This window comes from Aptenodytes patagonicus, chromosome 6 (assembly GCF_965638725.1).
Source record: "Aptenodytes patagonicus chromosome 6, bAptPat1.pri.cur, whole genome shotgun sequence".
Classification (NCBI taxonomy): Eukaryota; Metazoa; Chordata; class Aves; order Sphenisciformes; family Spheniscidae; genus Aptenodytes; species Aptenodytes patagonicus.
Genome location: NC_134954.1, coordinates 14,240,084 through 14,257,540, shown reverse-complemented (window position 1 = coordinate 14,257,540; position 17,457 = coordinate 14,240,084). Strand labels below are relative to the sequence as shown.

The 17,457-nt window shown below is 37.2% G+C and overlaps 1 protein-coding gene across 8 annotated transcripts in view; it reads left to right on the top strand.

The window, feature by feature from the left end:
• Window positions 1-17,334, top strand: part of ATP11B (ATPase phospholipid transporting 11B (putative)) — a 76,029-nt gene extending 58,695 nt beyond the window's left edge. For 2 of the 8 annotated variants that reach the window (XM_076341304.1, XM_076341302.1), the window contains 2 exons: window positions 7,957-8,090; window positions 14,828-17,334. In XM_076341304.1, the coding sequence (XP_076197419.1) occupies window positions 7,957-8,090; window positions 14,828-14,861 (168 nt within the window). In that variant the 3' untranslated portion in view covers window positions 14,862-17,334. Of the gene's footprint in view, window positions 1-4,668; window positions 4,792-7,956; window positions 9,520-11,802 lie in introns of those variants that run through there. The other 6 variants (XM_076341307.1, XM_076341303.1, XM_076341305.1 and 3 more) reach the window with 5 other exon arrangements.
• The last annotated feature ends 123 nt before the right edge of the window (window positions 17,335-17,457 follow it).

The window sequence follows — 17,457 nt, the reverse complement described above, 5'->3', positions numbered from 1 at the left end:
TCAGAATACAGATCTAGCTCTTCTTGCATCCATTTTTAAATAATCACCGTTTCTAGCATGGTTATAATGCTTTTAATTTCTTTATGATCAAAATTAACAGTGCTTTTTGCATGTTGGATAATTTCAGCTTCATAAGGCTGTGACAGGAAGGTCCATATATTTCAGGCAGCAATTTCTTGTGAGTTGTTTGCCCATTTTAATTTGCTTTCACTTGTGTTGAAAGGGCAGAAAATTTGTTTGGTGCGTGCATACACTTGTGCGGCTAAGGCTTTTTGTGTTTGTTTTGTGCATCTATAAAGTGAGTGTTGTTTGTTTTCAATGTGTATGGTGGATACATATTCCTAAAGGCATTTGGCTACAAAGTCCTAGAAAATTATTCAAAAAAAGATCAAAGCGTACATGTGTCTGTGTAGGTGAACCATTATGAATCTGAAACTCTTCAAATGCACTGAGTTCAGTCCATGAAATGCTATCAAATGCTGATTCTCATTTGTAAGACTAAAACATTCGTATGCATTAATAATGTCTCAACCTGTTTGATGTTTTATCCCACCCTTATCTACTTCTGTATTCCATAGCAAGAATTAATCCAAAGAACTGATTCCTTTTCAGTATTTTTTTAAGGTGACTGCGTTGTTTAAAAACATGCAAATAGGTGCTAGGAGAACCAACCATCCTACATTTTTGGGACCTCATTGCCGTTTGTTTAACTGAGGGAAAGTAGGAGACAGGAAGCTGACATTGTAAATGATTAGCTGAGAACTTTTAGTGGTTAATTGAAACAGATGATACAAGTCCTTTTAAAGGGGGGCAGGGAAGAGAAGAGCTTTGTATTTCCTCTGAGAGTGTGCTATACCTTTGCAGGCAAAACTTGAAATGGCTATTGTGTTTAGCTGTTAGTTGTCCCACTGCAAAACGTATCAGCTTAGATTTCCAAACACCCCAGGGAGGTAGTGGTGGGGTGTTTTTGTTTTGTTTTTAAATTCTGTACTTACTAGCTTTAAAACGGGCAAACTGCAGTATACCTCTTGAATTTTAGTAAACTTAGCAACATATTGGGGAGATTCCTCTGCAAAAGCTTTTACAAGTTAGCTTTTAAAATTCTTGGTTTATCAGTGTCATATAAGTAAGTTACCTTTTAAAAACTTTGGATAAATATATTTTCAGTAAACCTTTGTTTTCTCACTGAATTATTAAAGTGGTGCATCATAATTACACCAAAGGTTTTATAACAAAAGATTCTGTTAAACTTTCCAAAACTAAACAAGTTTTAAGGGTTATGCTACTGGATGGTAAAAGAAAAATAAAGCTGTCTAGGAATCTAGCACTGTAGTTACTAAAATACTAAAAACAGGCGAATGCTTGCTAACTTCAGGGGATTTTCATCATGTTACACTTAGGGAAGGGGTTGAAGAAAAATGGGAAATTTGTTTTGTCCATGAGTAACAAATGATTATGCAAATCCAATTCTCTTGTATGTCAGAATTTTTACACTTGAGTATCTAATAGTAAGGTACTGAAATACAAACACTGAGTGCCTTATACTATGCAGCTGAAGTTGTAAAGTGCAACAAGAAAGAAACAAGGGTTCGGGTTTCTCTAGTTCTTTATTTGTAGTCTTCAGATGAAGTTCGGAAGGTATCCTGTGGATCCTCACCTAAAACAGTAAAAAGGAAAATCAGCTAATAGATGGAAACTACTCACTTCACTATACTAAATCAAAACTAATTTGGAGTGAAGACCACGGGTTAGTTTCTGCGGTGTCCAGGGCAGCTGTTTTCCAAAAGCAGTAGAGCAGAGAAAGCAAAGAAAACTGTAGGAACATGAAACAAAACAGCTGCTTGGTGAATGTAGCTGTAAGCAGCTAATTTTGTCACACCTGATTTGTACACACCCACCCAGTAATTGCATCCTTCGTGACTGCAGAATGCATGTAGATTGATGAACAGACTTTGGCAGTTTTTTGCTGTTTGTTAAATATGTATTAAAAACCTCAAAAGGAATATAGCACCAGGTTAAACTGAGTTATGCCTTGTTCTGCGAATGTGCTTACTGTTCTGTTGGTATACAAAAGGAGAATATCTTTATGAATGCAAATTAAAAGACAAGTATAATGTTATCATCAATTTTCATGTCTATAGGCTTCACAGCGTGCAAAAAATGTTCACGTTTATATTAAGTACATTTGTGTTGTACAGTTAAGAGCTTTGAGGTGGGTCTTTAAGTGTCCATGTGATTTCTGTAAGTCAGAAATGCGGTCTTGTGTGTGCCTGTTAAACTCTCGCCTCTGAACTTTACTGTCACTTTTGTAACTTGGGATGAAGGGGAAATCAGGCAGCACAGGTCAGGTGCAGGCTTTATGCTTAACTGGAGACTGACTTGAGTACTTCTTCTTTCCTCTGTAGCTGTCTCTCCTGTTCTTGGAACATGTGAAATATATATCTGAGGGTAGTAACTGTATCTCATTGTATCTCATTTCAGTTTTTTTTGTTGTCGTGGTTTAATCTCAGTCGGCAACTAAGCACCACGCAGCCGCTCGCTCACTCCCCCCCACCTGGTGGGATGGGGGAGAGAATTGGAAGAGCACAAGTGAGAAAAACTCGTGGGTTGAGATAAAAAACAGTTTAATAATTAAAATGATAATAATAATAATATGATAATAATAATAATAATACACAAAGCAAGTGATGCACAGTACAATTGCTCACCACCCGCCGACCGATGCCCAGCCAGTCCCTGAGCAGCGGCCCCCCCCCCGGCCAGCTTTCCCCAGTTTATGTACTGAGCATGACGTGCCATGGTATGGAATGTCCCTTTGGCCAGTTTGGCTGTGCCCCCTCCCAGCTTCTTGTGCACCTGCAGCCTTCTCAGTCAGTAGAGCATGGAAAACTAAAAAGTCCTTGGCTAGTGTAAGCATTACCTAGCAACAACTAAAACATCGGTGTGTTATCAACTTTGTTCTCGTCCTAAATCCAAAACACTGTACCAGCTACTAGAAAGGAAATTAACTCTATCCCTACCAAAACCAGGACATTTGTAAACAAAGGCTTGTGTATGTATGTAAACCTATCTCTGTGCTTTATGAGAACTGTCAGAAATCTTAAGACACGTGAGAAGTGTTGCTCAGACAGATGTTTTAATTCTACTTACTGATGGGATTAACTGTTTACAGAGTTTTTACCGTTGGACAGTGTGTTACAACTGTACACAATACTAGGGAAATGTAAAACACAAAAAAGGTTTTTATTTACAGGGGAGGCTGTCAGTGCTTAATGTTATATCTGGGACTCTCGAACTGTAGCATTTGCCTTAGCACAGCCAAGACCCTGTTCTTTCCCCATCTACAAGCCCATGAGTCTATTGATGCCTTGTTTTCCCTTCATCTCTTTACAGATCTGCTTTCTTTAGCTGTCTCCAGAACTCCAGACTCCTAGCCCTGGCTTTACAGCCTTCATTACTTGTCTGTATTTTTTTCCTCTAGTTACTGTTTCATAGGATTCCCCTCCTAATAGCTTTCATATCTGATCCAGCCCAGCTGTGTAGAAGTCAAGAACAGACAGGTTTCTGTTCCTTTTACTGCGTATGTTTTCTGTAAGGAACATATAATTTCCAAGAAGACTGTTAAAGTGCAAACATGCATTCGCACTAGTGAAGTATACCAGAACATCTTAATATGCTAAACTTTGAACAAGGGTAATCTCTGCCTTTACAGGTTTGTACATTGTGTTAGCATAGTGTGGTGCTGATCTGTTAGCTAATCCGTAGAATCTATCGCAGGAAGAGGGAATAAATGAGAGAAGCATAGACTATTTCGTATTTATCTTCAGCCACAACAGTGCACGTATTTACTTACCTGAAGATACTTTTGTCTAATGACTTTGAAATAACAAAATAATTTGGCATTTGTAGGTTTATTCGATTCAAAGAGATGAAGAGTAGAAAAACTACAAAGATGTTGAAAACATAAGTGCCAGTGAAGTTGTTAGATGTCAACATTCTTATATTTTCATCTAATTGTTTGGGATTTTGGTATACAATATATTAAGGATTAAAGAAAGTGAGCTTTACAGCAGGGAGCAAGTTTTAACTTAATTGTGGAATAGTAATAACCATCTCATATATTTTCTGAAACATCTGTGTGGCATCAGACATGTCGGCAGCTAGGACCTGGGCTCAGGAAAATATGCTGCAGTGCTCTTAACTTGATGTACAGGATTAAATACATTTCCTGTTCAGCAAAGTCCCAACTGTATATTTCCGTGTGATTAAATATTTAGTTGAAATGTCTGTCTTGTGGCTTATAGAATACCCTGTAATAAGATAAACAAACTAAAATGGTCCTTTCTGTTAGAAGGGGGAAAACAAATAAAACTCCAAAATCTGAAATCAAAATCTGAAAATTTGAAATAGATTTCAAATTTGTTGGATTTTCCTCTTTTGTAGTCTACGGCGCACAAAAAGACCGAACGCTTCTAATATTTGTGCACTGATGATAAACCATGTTTGATCCACCGATTAACTTGAAAAAATGGCCTCTTTACCGTGTAAATATGCCTTGTTCTCTCAAAAACAGATCTGTAAAATGAAAGTTCGTATAAAAATGGTAACTGTTTTAAAGCAATGCAAGCATGGTGCTTTATAAGATTTGTTGCTTTTCTGTCCTTCTAGATGGAAGAAGATAAGGGTTCAGTCAGCTCAGCATGTGACTTTGCTGAAAGCAGGCACAGAGGGGAGGACAATAGGCAACTGCTAGATCCATCTAGCCTACCCGACAGTTCTTACGTTCACTAGGTAGTACTCCCACTCTACCCTAATGTGTGTGTATATTTATATATATATATATATCATATATAGACAGTCATGGAGCCATCTCCAAAATACCCATACTTTTGGTATCTACAAGAAAATTTGCATCGTAGTATGTGGCTTTGATTTTTCCTTATCAAGCTGAATCATTCTTTAATTCTGCACTTCAGTTGCTTTTTGATTTATTACATGAAATGGGCCATTATCATATGAAGTATTATGTTTATTGTGATCCTGGATCTTACCTTATGAAAATACTTTATTTGCAGTCCAAATATGAATAATATGAGGTATTTCTCTATACTTAATTTTTTTAAGGCATCGTCTCTCCTGCCTTTTGTTTCCTGAGGGTTTGTTTCAGGTCTTCAGAGACCATTATGCTCTACTGCCTTACTATGCCAGGTTTTACTTTGATATAAAACTATGATCATAACTGTCTGCTATAGAGAGAAAAGTGAGAAAATGGACTTTTTAGCATAATACAAGTATCTTCCTTCCAGGTAGTGGATATAAATATAAAAATCCGTGTTCACCAGGCAGTGATACACAATATATCTACACATAAAATTGAATTTACTTTTATGTTGTCCTTAGTGCTTTTCCAGTATTACTTTACACTTAACTCTGAGTTTGATTAAACATAAATGTTGTTTCCAGGCTATGTAAGGTCACGTTTGCTGTTTTTTAAAAAAGGGCAATATTAACTTTTCCATAAATTGTGGTTCAAGCATGATCCTAGCTTTTTGTGAGTATCTAACTTGAGAAGAACAAAGGAGGTTCTAGTGAAGAAGAGACATCAGCCCTCCAAAATCCAGAGCTGAGGGTTCAGTCCTTGGAAGCTAGTTTGGGTTACTCTTGGTTCCTCTTTCTGCCAGTCTTTGAATAATATCTAGGACTGCTAGCTCTTAGGTCAGCAGATTCTAGGGAAAAAAAATGTCTGGTCCATCTGATCCTACATACAACCGCTGTCATATGACCTTTTACAGTAACTTTAAAGGTATTACTTGGTCTGCTTCAAGATAATGGATGGACTAAATATTCTTTTTGAAATCCTAAGTGTAGGAATGTTGAGAGGTTTTTTTTGTATTGCTGTGAACACAACCGTGAAGATCATTGCATATGCAGCAGGGAGCTTGCTTTCTGACCTCCTAATAGGAATTCCTTCTGCTCTGTGTAATTTCTTGTCTGATACACTGAGCGCAGTATGAAGTGACTGTGAAGGTCATATTTGCTAGTACTGCAATGCTGCAAATTGTGCTGTTCCTAATTATGGTGTCTTCTGTGACAGTGCAATTATGACCAGATGTGATGGTCATCAAATAAGGGCGTTCAGGGACTCAAGCTCTGTTGAGGTGTGTTTTGTTTTGGTTTTGCTTTAACCAAAACCCCTTTTAGACCTGTCAGTTGCAATGCTTCTGCTCCTGTCTCTCAGGTATTTACAGAAGTTCGTTGTCATAGTAAATGTTCATTTTGTGTCCAGAAGACCTCCCAAATGAGTGTGAGTTAGTCAGAGGTGTGTGGTATATCCACTCATTCATGGCATCCGAGGTGCAGCAACTGAATCAAGGGTTTCAGTTTGTAATGCTTTCTGTAAGTTCATACAGTTGTTAACTGACAATCCTGTAAGCATCACGTTAGCGATGTGATGGGAAGATCTGGAGGGACCATGGGGAATGCGAACAGAGCTGAGGAAGGGGCAGGTGTAGGAAAAGATGCATGGAAACACGAGTTCTGCCTGTGTGGTCCCTCCTTGTCCTACCAGTTGGGATTTTTCTCTTGGATTTCCAAATGCCTCTTGTTTCTGTTAGCTGCCTCTTCTCTGTAGTATAGGAATTGTTCTGTTATGAAGCTGCAATCTCTCCAGTTGCCTGTTTCCGGGGATTAGCAAGGAATGTGTCCACTCATAGTAAACCATTCTGATAGGAAACTCTGAGGTTCTTTGCTTTCCTTGCAGTGCTGGGCAAGTGTGGGTGGCATGAAAGAAACTGGGGTTGGAAACCAAAGTCTTTAGACAACAGTCAGCGACCTTTGGTCACACAGTGAAAAGTTGGGGGGAAGCTCTTTAGTGAACTGTGTCCTATCATAGACTAAGGTGTCTCCTCCCAGATTTCTTCATTCACTGGTGTCTGAGAGTGAGGTGAGGATAATGGATGCTTAAATTTGGCCTGTGTGTTCAGCATTTGTTTGACAGGATGCTCTCATGCAGAGTTTCAAATTAAATTAAAAAGCTTCCCCACACTCCATATTTTTATTTCCTTTTGGAAAGGGTACTGAAGTCAGTTTTGCATATTCTCTCTCCAGCAGTATTATATTTCAGTTAGATTTCAGTTATGCTGCCGTTGACTAGTGTGCGAAAATAATAGAGGAGCACACTGATAGATGGCACTTAACTTAAACCCATACATCTCTGTGTTACTACTTTAGTTTTGTTTGGGTCTTTTTTCTCACCTACAAAGTATGAACAGTAGAAAGTTTGTTATGCTAATGTTGAATTATTCTTCATGCTGGCATGAACATGACTGAACCTTTCTAACATCAGCCTTGTTTCCATTTAGATAAAAGATATTCACAAAATCAGGAATGTGCTTTTGTTCCTTACCAAGCCAAGGGTATCTATGGTAGTGATATAATGTAAATTATTATAGGAAGTTGCATTCTACACTTCTTGAGGAAAAATTACTACTTACTATCAGGTTGCTGCCTTGTATTCTGCAGCCCTGGTTTGAAGCTTTCTCTTGATAGATTTCCCTTAAAATAGGGCAGACCTGCAGCTTGTATAAATTGTACCTCCGCTGAGGTTAATCAAGGCATCACAGCTTAAACTGCATGACGCTCTGCTCCAGAGATTCATTATAGCTGTAATGCAAGAGAATTGCTAACCAGTTTATTTCCAACATTAAGCAGAGATGGTGCTAAACAATTTCCAAGACTGCATTCAAACCTTCGAAAGATCAAATTTTAGTGTATATAGACCTTAGGAAGGGAAATGGTAATGTTATTCATCATTGTAGTTCTCCTGTAAAATTGAAAAATATTCAACACTCCAAGAAAATCTGCTTTTCCTAAGTATTTTCTGATAACACCTTCATTGCTAGAATCTGTGCGTACTGATTTTTTTGTTTTGTTTTGTTTTTTATTTCCTCCTTCCAGCTTACTGAGGCAGGTTCAGGTATCAACTGCTTGGACTCCATGTGCTGCTTCTCAGATGGGGAAACAGCATGCACATCTGTTAGAAGAATGCTGGAACGACTAATGGGAAGATGTAGTCCAACCCGGGTCAACAGGTGTGGCATTTCTCTCAATAGCCTTTGCTGCAGACGATTCTCCTATAAACTGGAACCTGATGAGCCTGCAGCAATAGATGTCTAGCAAACCAGCTGCAGGTTTTACTTATTTAAGTAGGAAATGCAACTCTTCATTGTACTCTTTTCATCCTAAAAGATGAGTTTCTTGTTTCTTTTTAAGTGCTTTCTTTTGGGATGGGGAGGGGGAAAAACAGCTTTCAAAAGATTCCTGTTAAAACGTTTAGTTTGGCTTACTAGTAGTTCTTGTGTTGTACCTATCATAATTTCTCTTGATTTGTACATTCTTCTCTTTAGAAAATCAAGCCTTGCTGTTTTTTTTGTTCTCCTTTTTATGATTTTTTTTTTTTTGCCTTCGCAAATCAGGAGTTGTTTGTAAAGTTGAAAGACTTTTCCCTTTGGTTCTTGATGTACAACCTCCAAATATTTACCTTGGAGCTTGCATTACTCCTGAAGATATACAAAAGGCTCACGTCCCCCCCCCCCCCTTAAATATAACTTCATTGTTAGAAGGAGAGTCTTTAAATCTTTCAGTCATTGATTGATATGAAGATGAAATATTTTTGTAGTATAACTTTTATAATCTATTTCTAAAATCAGAGTAATTGACAGAACAGAGCCTTCAGGTTCTAAGAATTTTAAACTTTTTTTGGTTCTAGAAGTTATATTGTCAAAATCATGTGTGCCATTCCAAAGTATGTGCTAAATAAATCTTTTTCCTTCACAAACCACGTGTGAAACAAACCTCAGTGGGGTAAAAGCACGTTAGAGTAATCGAATATGTCTAAGGAGCAATACTGCTCTTGCAGTCAGCATAACTGCGAGAAAATCTCTTACTAAATCTGCTAACGTGCCATCTCCCCATTTCCAAATAAAAAGGGATAGCTAACAAACATGGAAATATTTGGGGGTAGAAATAAAAATAGTGTTGTGTACATCGTAATCTCTCAGTCCCTGAATGATATCATGGTCCTTCATAGGTCAAAAGGCAAACCTGAAAAAGTTGCACTTCACACAATTTCAAGGAAACTCATTTTGTATTTGAACAACTTTGTCTCCTTTTGGTTGTGATATCATTCAGTCAGTATAAAATCTTGTGTGGGTAATTTTCACTGACAAGCTTTGTCAGTTCCGATTCTGCCTTTAGGTATTGACTTGGTATGTGGTACACCTCTGTTTTGAACTCGTGTTGAACACAGTGTCGGTGGTTTCAGTCAATTTCTCTCTTCTGGCTTGCTTATGAAATTTATTCAATGTTTCTACAAATCTAGGGTATGATTATGCAAAATATTTCATTCCATATGAAAAATGAACTGTTATGATTAAGTACATTTTTAATTCAAACTCTTGCTGTATAGAAAGTGGGCATGATGTATAAAATAAACAATTTAATAGAATTTTTAATCTACAAGGTGAGCATTTAATTGGTCTAAAAATCAACATTTTGGTAGCAGTTGCTCTAAGTTTTTTTGGGTTTTTTTCCACTTCTCTGTAAAACTGTGCTTTCCAAATGAGGAACTTCTTATGCTAGTTTTTTTCATTTATTGTTATCTAATTAGGGCAGACTTTTAGTTAACATTTGCCTTAGTGACGTGTAGTCTTATAAGGTAGGTATTCTGTGTTTATTTTCTGCAATGCATTTACGTTTTTACAATTTCTCCTTTTTTCCACTCAATTTTTCTTTCTTTAAGAACTAACAAATATTTATTGAAGATAACTCATATTTGACAGAATATTAAACACTTTTTCAAGACTGCTTTTTCTCAGGTTTCTTGTCTGCTTACCTCATGTAATTTTCAGATGAAGTTCCATCTAGCTGAATAATTTTGGAGCTGTTAGAATAGGGAAGTTAGTATTATGTTTAATGAATATGCAAAACTATCTTGGTGCTACACGAAGGGATTGAAGTTCTGTAGTTTTTGCTTCTGCCTCTGGTTGAAATTACTCTGAACCATCTTCTAGTTTCACTTAAATTTATATACAGTACAACTAGAAAAGACATTTTTTAAATTTCAGTCTTACTTGCTTTCTTCAATGACTTCAGTTCCTTCCACTCAGCATTGACACTTAAAACCTAATCTAAAAGTCAAGGTACTAAGACTGTTTTTTCCCCTACGCTTTCCTAGTGATGTGTGAAAGTCTTTGTTTATTTTTTAATGTACTAATTGCTTAAATCGCGTGAGGCAGTTAAAAGTTGTGAAATGCTGAAGGTACAGTTAAGAAATCTATTTGGTGATTTCAAAATGCTTGTAAAATTGTTTAGCCTTTATTCATGAGCTTGAGCTGCTTTGATTTTTACCTAAAGCTAGTATCTTCAGAAGATTGCAGTGTCCCAAACAGGATGGTCTTTTGCGTACTTGGGCTGTATTAAAACAGCTTCTTATTCAACCAGGAGGTAGCTGCAATACGTTGTCTTTGAGAGTGCTGTAGAATGAAGAGCACTGTTTTAAATAATGTTGCTGTAGCTAGCTTGTGTTGTATTCCGTGCTCCTGATATTCTGTCAAATATGATACTCTGTCAAATACGATAACTGAACATGAAATCAAACATGGTATCAAAATTTGATAGAAACTTTGATGAATCAAAGTTGTACAAATGCTTGGAGTAGCGGGCCACAGAAATAGTCTCTTGTACTTAATTTACTGCTTGTAAAATGTATTCGAGAAGTATTTTATATAGCTTCGTTCACCAGTTAGAATAGAAAATGTGTGTTGCGGTATGATAAAATGCATTTTTGTGTGTTCCATTAAATTGTCTGTCAACTTGTCAGTCACTAAAATGCTAAAAATGCAGGATCACATACATTCTTGTACAGTAGGATTCATTAATGAATTGTTCGGATCTCCCATTAGTGGTACTCGTGTCAAGGCACTGCATGTAAAAGTTCTAAAGAAACAGCAGATTTCTGACAGAGGCAAATTTGGAGGATAAGTTTGTTATAGTTTGATTTCTTGCCTTCCAACCTCCTATTTTTCAGCTTTTCACATACAGTCCTGTAATATTCTTCAACCAAGAACAGTATGTCTTCCTAAGTAGTAATCTGTCCTTAAGAGAAAGACGTTGTGAGATCCCATCTTAATCAAAAGCTCTGTGACGTGTTAGGTAGTTTTCCTGATGCCTTAAATTTTAACTTAAATTTAACACTAAGGGATGAAATAGATTCATGGCTGTAGATAAGTTTTGCCTACCCGTAACTTTAGACAGCATGGAGGCTTAACATGAGATATGTTAACCAGTGTACTGGGTTACCACGGTTAGCTGTGCGTACCACAAGGCTTTACTAGAATGACCTTAGGCCAAATCAAATTGTAGCATTCACAGTGCCCCAACTTATACATGCAGCGTTCAGATTTTCCTTGAGGCACAGTATTAAAATTTTAGTTGTAGAACTGGCATATAAACCTCTGGTCATTTTAGTTCATAGTGATGAAAATACCTGTATCTGTGAGTAAACTTTGCCAGAAAGGTAAACATAGAATTGTTAATTGCATAGTTGGCATGATTAATTGCAGTATATTTTCAAAGGTTTGAATGAATTGCAGGTACCTACATGAAATTAATAGATTAGTCTTTTAAAGAGTTACATTTGCCTAATCTCATAACACTTTTATCTTTTGCTTTCATAGACTTTTCTCCTCAGCTCTAGATTGTAAGTTCCCAGTCAGCCAAACTTTTCTTTTATTGTTACTTTAGATCATGGAGTTCATCGGATCCCTTCTATGCCAACGACAGAAGCATCTTGACTCTCTCCACAATGGACTCGCCCACTTGTTAACAGGGACATTTGTAAATGCCTTGTGGAAGCCATGTGGCGCTCACACACTATAATAGGTTCTGAAACTGGTTCAGTGCTACATCCCTGCCCTAGAAAAGACTAGTGTGACTTCTAAATACAAACCGTGGCTTGTCTTGTGGCCTAGCATAAGTCATCTGGACAGTAATCGCTTCCAGTATTTTTTTTTCTAATTATATCCACAAATTGCTATATAATTTTTATTTGTAAGGAACGCTTTTACCTCTGACCATTTAATCTTTTTTGTTACCATATGAGCAGATTGGGATCCTGCATTTGATACTTGAGATGTCACTATAGCGCAGTGACAAAACCTTTCTCCTCCCAAATCCGAGTGATCCAATAGAACTGAACTTGCACAATGAAAGTTTTAGAAGTTGCATTTTTCATGATGACCCTTCACTTTAAACACACGCGTTAATTTTGAGCTGTCTCTTACAGTTGCTGTCTTAGCAGCTTGCACGTCAATTTTGTTATTTCCATGGATGGTTACTATATCCTATAAGCAATCAGTTTAGTAATTTTTGAGAGTTAAATACAGTTCAGATATTTATGCTGGTGTATGAATGGCAATATTTTAGTCATTGCTTTGAAAAACACTTAACTTTTACAAATCAATAATTTGGAATAATAAGGGATATTACAGTTCACTGTTCTCTTAAAGAAGCCAGTCATTTTTTATTACGCCCTGTGTGTCTTGTTAACAATTCTTGATCTTGACATGGAAAAATGTGTAAGAATTGGTGGCTTGTACAGAATTCTCACTAGCATAAATTTTTTTAATTATTAATCCTTTTAAAGTTGGGGAATTTTTGCATGTTTTGTTCTGTTTCCTGTGTTTATATTTGGTCATGTTGTACTTTGAAGATACAATTAATGCTTAATTATCTTCATATATCTGAAGGATCTGAGACATTGATGGCAGTGTTTTGATACCTAAGTATGCCAATAAAAACAAATCGCACAGATGGAGCTTTGAATGGTACATCTTGCAGGTACATCTATTGTCCCAGTATAAACGTGTCTGCGTGTTTGGGGCTGGGTAGCAACATTTGCCTGTTCATTCAGCTGGGATGACTAAACCTATTGGTTGTCTTTAGATGTGGGAGAGAAAATGGAGGTGCTGCCACCAGGGACATCCGTAGAGCATTGCCTTAGGTATGGCAATTTTTATGGCTAGAGGCCGGTAAAAGTGCTGCTGCTTCTAGACCCTTGTTTGGGAATCCAATTGGAAGTCAGTCTCTGACACTGAAGTCCCGTCAATAACTGGAAGAATCTTCCTGTCAGACAGTTAAAGATGTAAAGCTGTGTATTAAAACTATCCCTGGGTGGAACAAACTGCAAATCGAACACAGACTGTAAATAACACCTACAAGAACTCTAATAAAGATGTGGTTAAGTGTAGGATTTGGACAAAACCAGTATTAGCTGCTTTCAGCCTGCCTGCACAAGTTTCCACTGTTGGCTTAAGTGCTGTCTCCCAAGCAAATTACATGGCAAATACTACTTATTTCATAATTCAGGCAGACACATCTTACCCTCCTGGTATGACACTTCAGTGGGGCCTGGGCTGCTGCCAGAGTGTATCCCTCTTGTTACGATGGTCCCAAATTCTCCCGAGTTCCATGAGCTGCAGGAGAGGAAGTGTTCGAGAGGTCCGACTTTCCTTGTATCAAATGCTTCGGATGTTCCTTACCTATAAACAGCTCTGCTGTTCGTTATTCTTGTTCATGACTTTAACCGGTATTACTTGAGTTCTCCTTTGGAACTTTATTTTTGCATTAATGACTGGAAGCTTCACTAAACTGAAGGCTGCAGATAGATGGTGTGGGATTTTCAGGATCTCATTGTTCAAGGCAATGTTTGTGTAGTAAAGAAATTGTCATTGCAACCTTGTTTTGAAACTCGTAGTGACTTGAACATGCAGTACATGAGGTTTTTGTCCCACTGGCATAGTTGAAGACCAGTTCACAGATTGATTAAGACGCTCTAAAAATGAATTACGAAACAGAAGAAACAAAATCGAAATACAGCAAATTTTCCTTTTAAATAAGTGTTTAATTCAGGGTTCATAGTTCATATCTGTATCATGCCTTCAAATGCCTAAGTGCAGTGAGGCTTAAGCTTGAAAATTGCAGTTGTACACTAGATCCCCACATCGAGTGTCCAGATGATTAAGAATCACTGAAAATCGAGTCTTGCATGCTCGGTGTAACAGGTATCAACATGTGACTCATCTGACTGCATGTCGTTTGAAACCTGGTTCCTATGCGGAGATGCAATAAACTGATTCTCATCTCTCCGGTCCCCAAGAAAACTTTTATCCAGATGTGCAGTAGTAACAAAATACACTTGGATTTCACCCACTCCTGTAACTTACTTTATATATCATATATATAATATTAAATCTGTTTTTTAAATAATTATTTTCTTCCTGGTAGTTTCTCATTCTAAGAGTCTTCATGCTGCCATGGATATCTAGGACATAAAGAATTTTTTGAAATACTCTAATCAGATATCTGCTGTTTAGCTGCATCTTTTACATCTAAATTGTAGCGTGTCACTTTTCAGAAGTATTTGTTTGTCCATGTCAACCACAGCATTCTAATCACCCAGTCAGCTTGTGTGACCGTGTAACCTCATTACTCTGTGTGGTTAGTGTGTCATGTATTGAAATATAAACTGTGGCTAATTTTGTGTAGTAGAAGGCAGAGGCTTTGATATACAACCCCGCTCCAAGCATTTAGATTGGCTCAGCTCTCTAGATACGTGTATTATTTTGGCTTTTACCACAGAAACGTGTTAATTATATTTGCACAAAAGAAGCACAGTCCTGTATTTGAAGAATAATTTACGTTCATTATGTGTTTCTTTAAAACCTTCCATCTCCTCTTCTCCCTTTGCCCCTACTTTCCCTTTTCCCAGTGTTTATAAGGTTACCGAAGAAACATGCATTTAAACAATTCAGGAAGAACTTAAGAATCCATCTGTCTGCCAAGGTATATTTTTCTATTTGCAGTAAATCTAAATCGGTAATTTCTCATTTAGTAAGAACGTAGAATTGGTTTGCATTAAGACCAGATTTTTTTTGGTCTGACAGATATTTTGGATGGGAGAAGTGACTGTTTTTGTACTGGTGTCACGAATCTTTTAAAATTGCTTCTATTCAAGGAAGAAAGATTTTGTGTATTTCTTTGGTTTCATACACTTTAGCTGTCATTCACTGTGCATTGGGTACAGTGTAGAATTCTTCATGAAGAAGACTGAACAAATACAGCTAATTCAGTGTAACGCTAGCATTCATCTCTGATTTAGAGTGTGAATGGGTGAGGGAGAATTTCCCACAGAGAGGAAATGTTTTAGAATTACCTCTTAGCCTTGAAATCCATAAGGTATGGCAGAAAAGCCTATAGTAGATGTTCTTCGTTAAAAGCAAGAGTGGTGTATGGTCACTTTACTATGCAGTGTCTCTGAAGAAGCACCTTCTCCATAGCCACCTTCGGAACGGGACTGAGTTCTCAGCAGATTTTAGTTCTTGCTCTGAAAAACAGGGTTTGGGTTTGTTACTTAGAAAAACAGTTTTAGTTGCCAAACTTAGGCTTTTTAAAGAGTGCAGTGGAAAAGATTAAGTGGGAAGATGCTCTGAATTGTTTCACAAACTAAAATGTAAATATTCTGTGTATTTTTTAAGGTTATGAGGGGGAGGGGGAACAAATGCAAAGGAAGGAATGCTGAAAACTTTGGCTTTACATTTTCAGAATGATTTCGTTTTGTAGTGCAAAAGATGATTTGAGACAAGATTATGCAACTTAGAATGCGTACTAGGCAACTCTAATTTCTTACTGGAAATGTTTGGTAATACTCTCAAACACATGGGGGTTTTTATGACAGTATAACCTCTATACTGGAAAAAAACCTCATTTTCTAGTGTTAAATGTCTCAAAGCTGTAGTCTGCATTATTTTTAATAGTTTTATCTGATACTTCAGAACTTCTAAATATTAGTAATTTTGGTGAAATTCGGTGTTCAAAAGTGCTCAGTCATAATGTGCTCTGACCATTCATTTTGAGATTCTGTTTTCGTGGTGTACAATACCCAGTAACTCTCACACCATCGCCACTGCCTTGTTACACAGACATCGCTGTTCTAAGGGCGTTATTCCTAGAGCTGGGCAAACCGGTCATTACGGACTAATTGTGGACTTTTTTCTGTTCCTAAATTATTTCCCAGCTAGACTTTCTTCTTTGCAGATCTGGGGGTTTTTTTCTGTGAATGTTTTTATTGTTGGTTGTTTTGTATGTTCTTTGCTTCTGTTTGCTTCCAGCGGCATGATTTGTCTGGTTTTTGCTCTCTATTGGAATGACTCAATTTATAACAGGAGGAGGAAAGGTTGAAGATGGCTGTACCAACTCTTGCCATCAGTCGTCTTAGAAGCGCATTCGCATCGGTATTTGCAAAGCTTTTGCTTTCCGTAGATTTTTTTTTTTTTTCCCTCAACTAAATAATGCTCGTAAAGTCATCAGAAAAAACTCAACAGCGAGACCTTGTGCTGCCCAAGCTTCTGTGGCTTCCGTTAAAAGGAACGTTCTCATCACTTTGAAGTATTCACCTTGCCCTAGCTGTTGCCACACTACGATGTTGTATTACAATAAGTACGTACAATTGTCATCACTGTAGATAGGACTTTTTTTGTTGTTTCCAGTTTGTATAAATGCATAGACATGAATAAAAGAGGAGGGGCCTCTATATGTTAACATGAAGGGGAAAGAAATGAAATATACTGCTATTTGTGACACAAAGTGTGACTTGTCTGAAAGAAACCCTGATGTGCACATATATTGTGGTGTATATTAATTTTTCCTCAGCGGTTTTAAAGGAAATTATTTCATACATCAGTAGGTTCTCAACCTCTTTACATTTTGGCAATGTGATAAAAGATAATCCATGGGGCATATCGTTTAGAAAGTGGAAAATGGTTAAAAATGAGACTCACTTTCAGGTATAAATAAGAGAGCATTATTGCAGCAAAGAAAACATTTTTAAAATTCCCAGTTACGCTCCTATAAGAGAGTTCCAGTCCCATGCATACAAAAACAACAAATCATCTAGACTCCTGTTTGTTCACTGAAGTGTGAGCAAGTTCGGAGTCTTTTTTGAAGAAAAGAACTTGAATGATCTCATCTCGGCAAGAAGTATCTTTTTAAAGATGTTGATCTTTAATTTTAGGCAAATAAGGGGCATTGACAACTGGAAACTGTAGCAATAATTAGTACAAAGAATTTTGGACCTCTGACACTGTGGCTGCGTCATGTTATTTTTGATTCTCTTGACAGCGAGTCAGTGTGCTTGCTTATTGTACAGCTTGGTCAGTAGAAGTTGTTTTAAAAACAGTTTATGAAAATTATATTTATTAAATAAAACTTTCACTTCTAGCTGAGTCATTGTTTTAATTATGTAAACATTAGAGGGAAATACGCCAGAGAAAAGCAAGGCGTGCTGCTCCATGTGCCCAGGCTCATTCAGTAGCAAGGCTGACGGTACATTCCCAGCAGGCG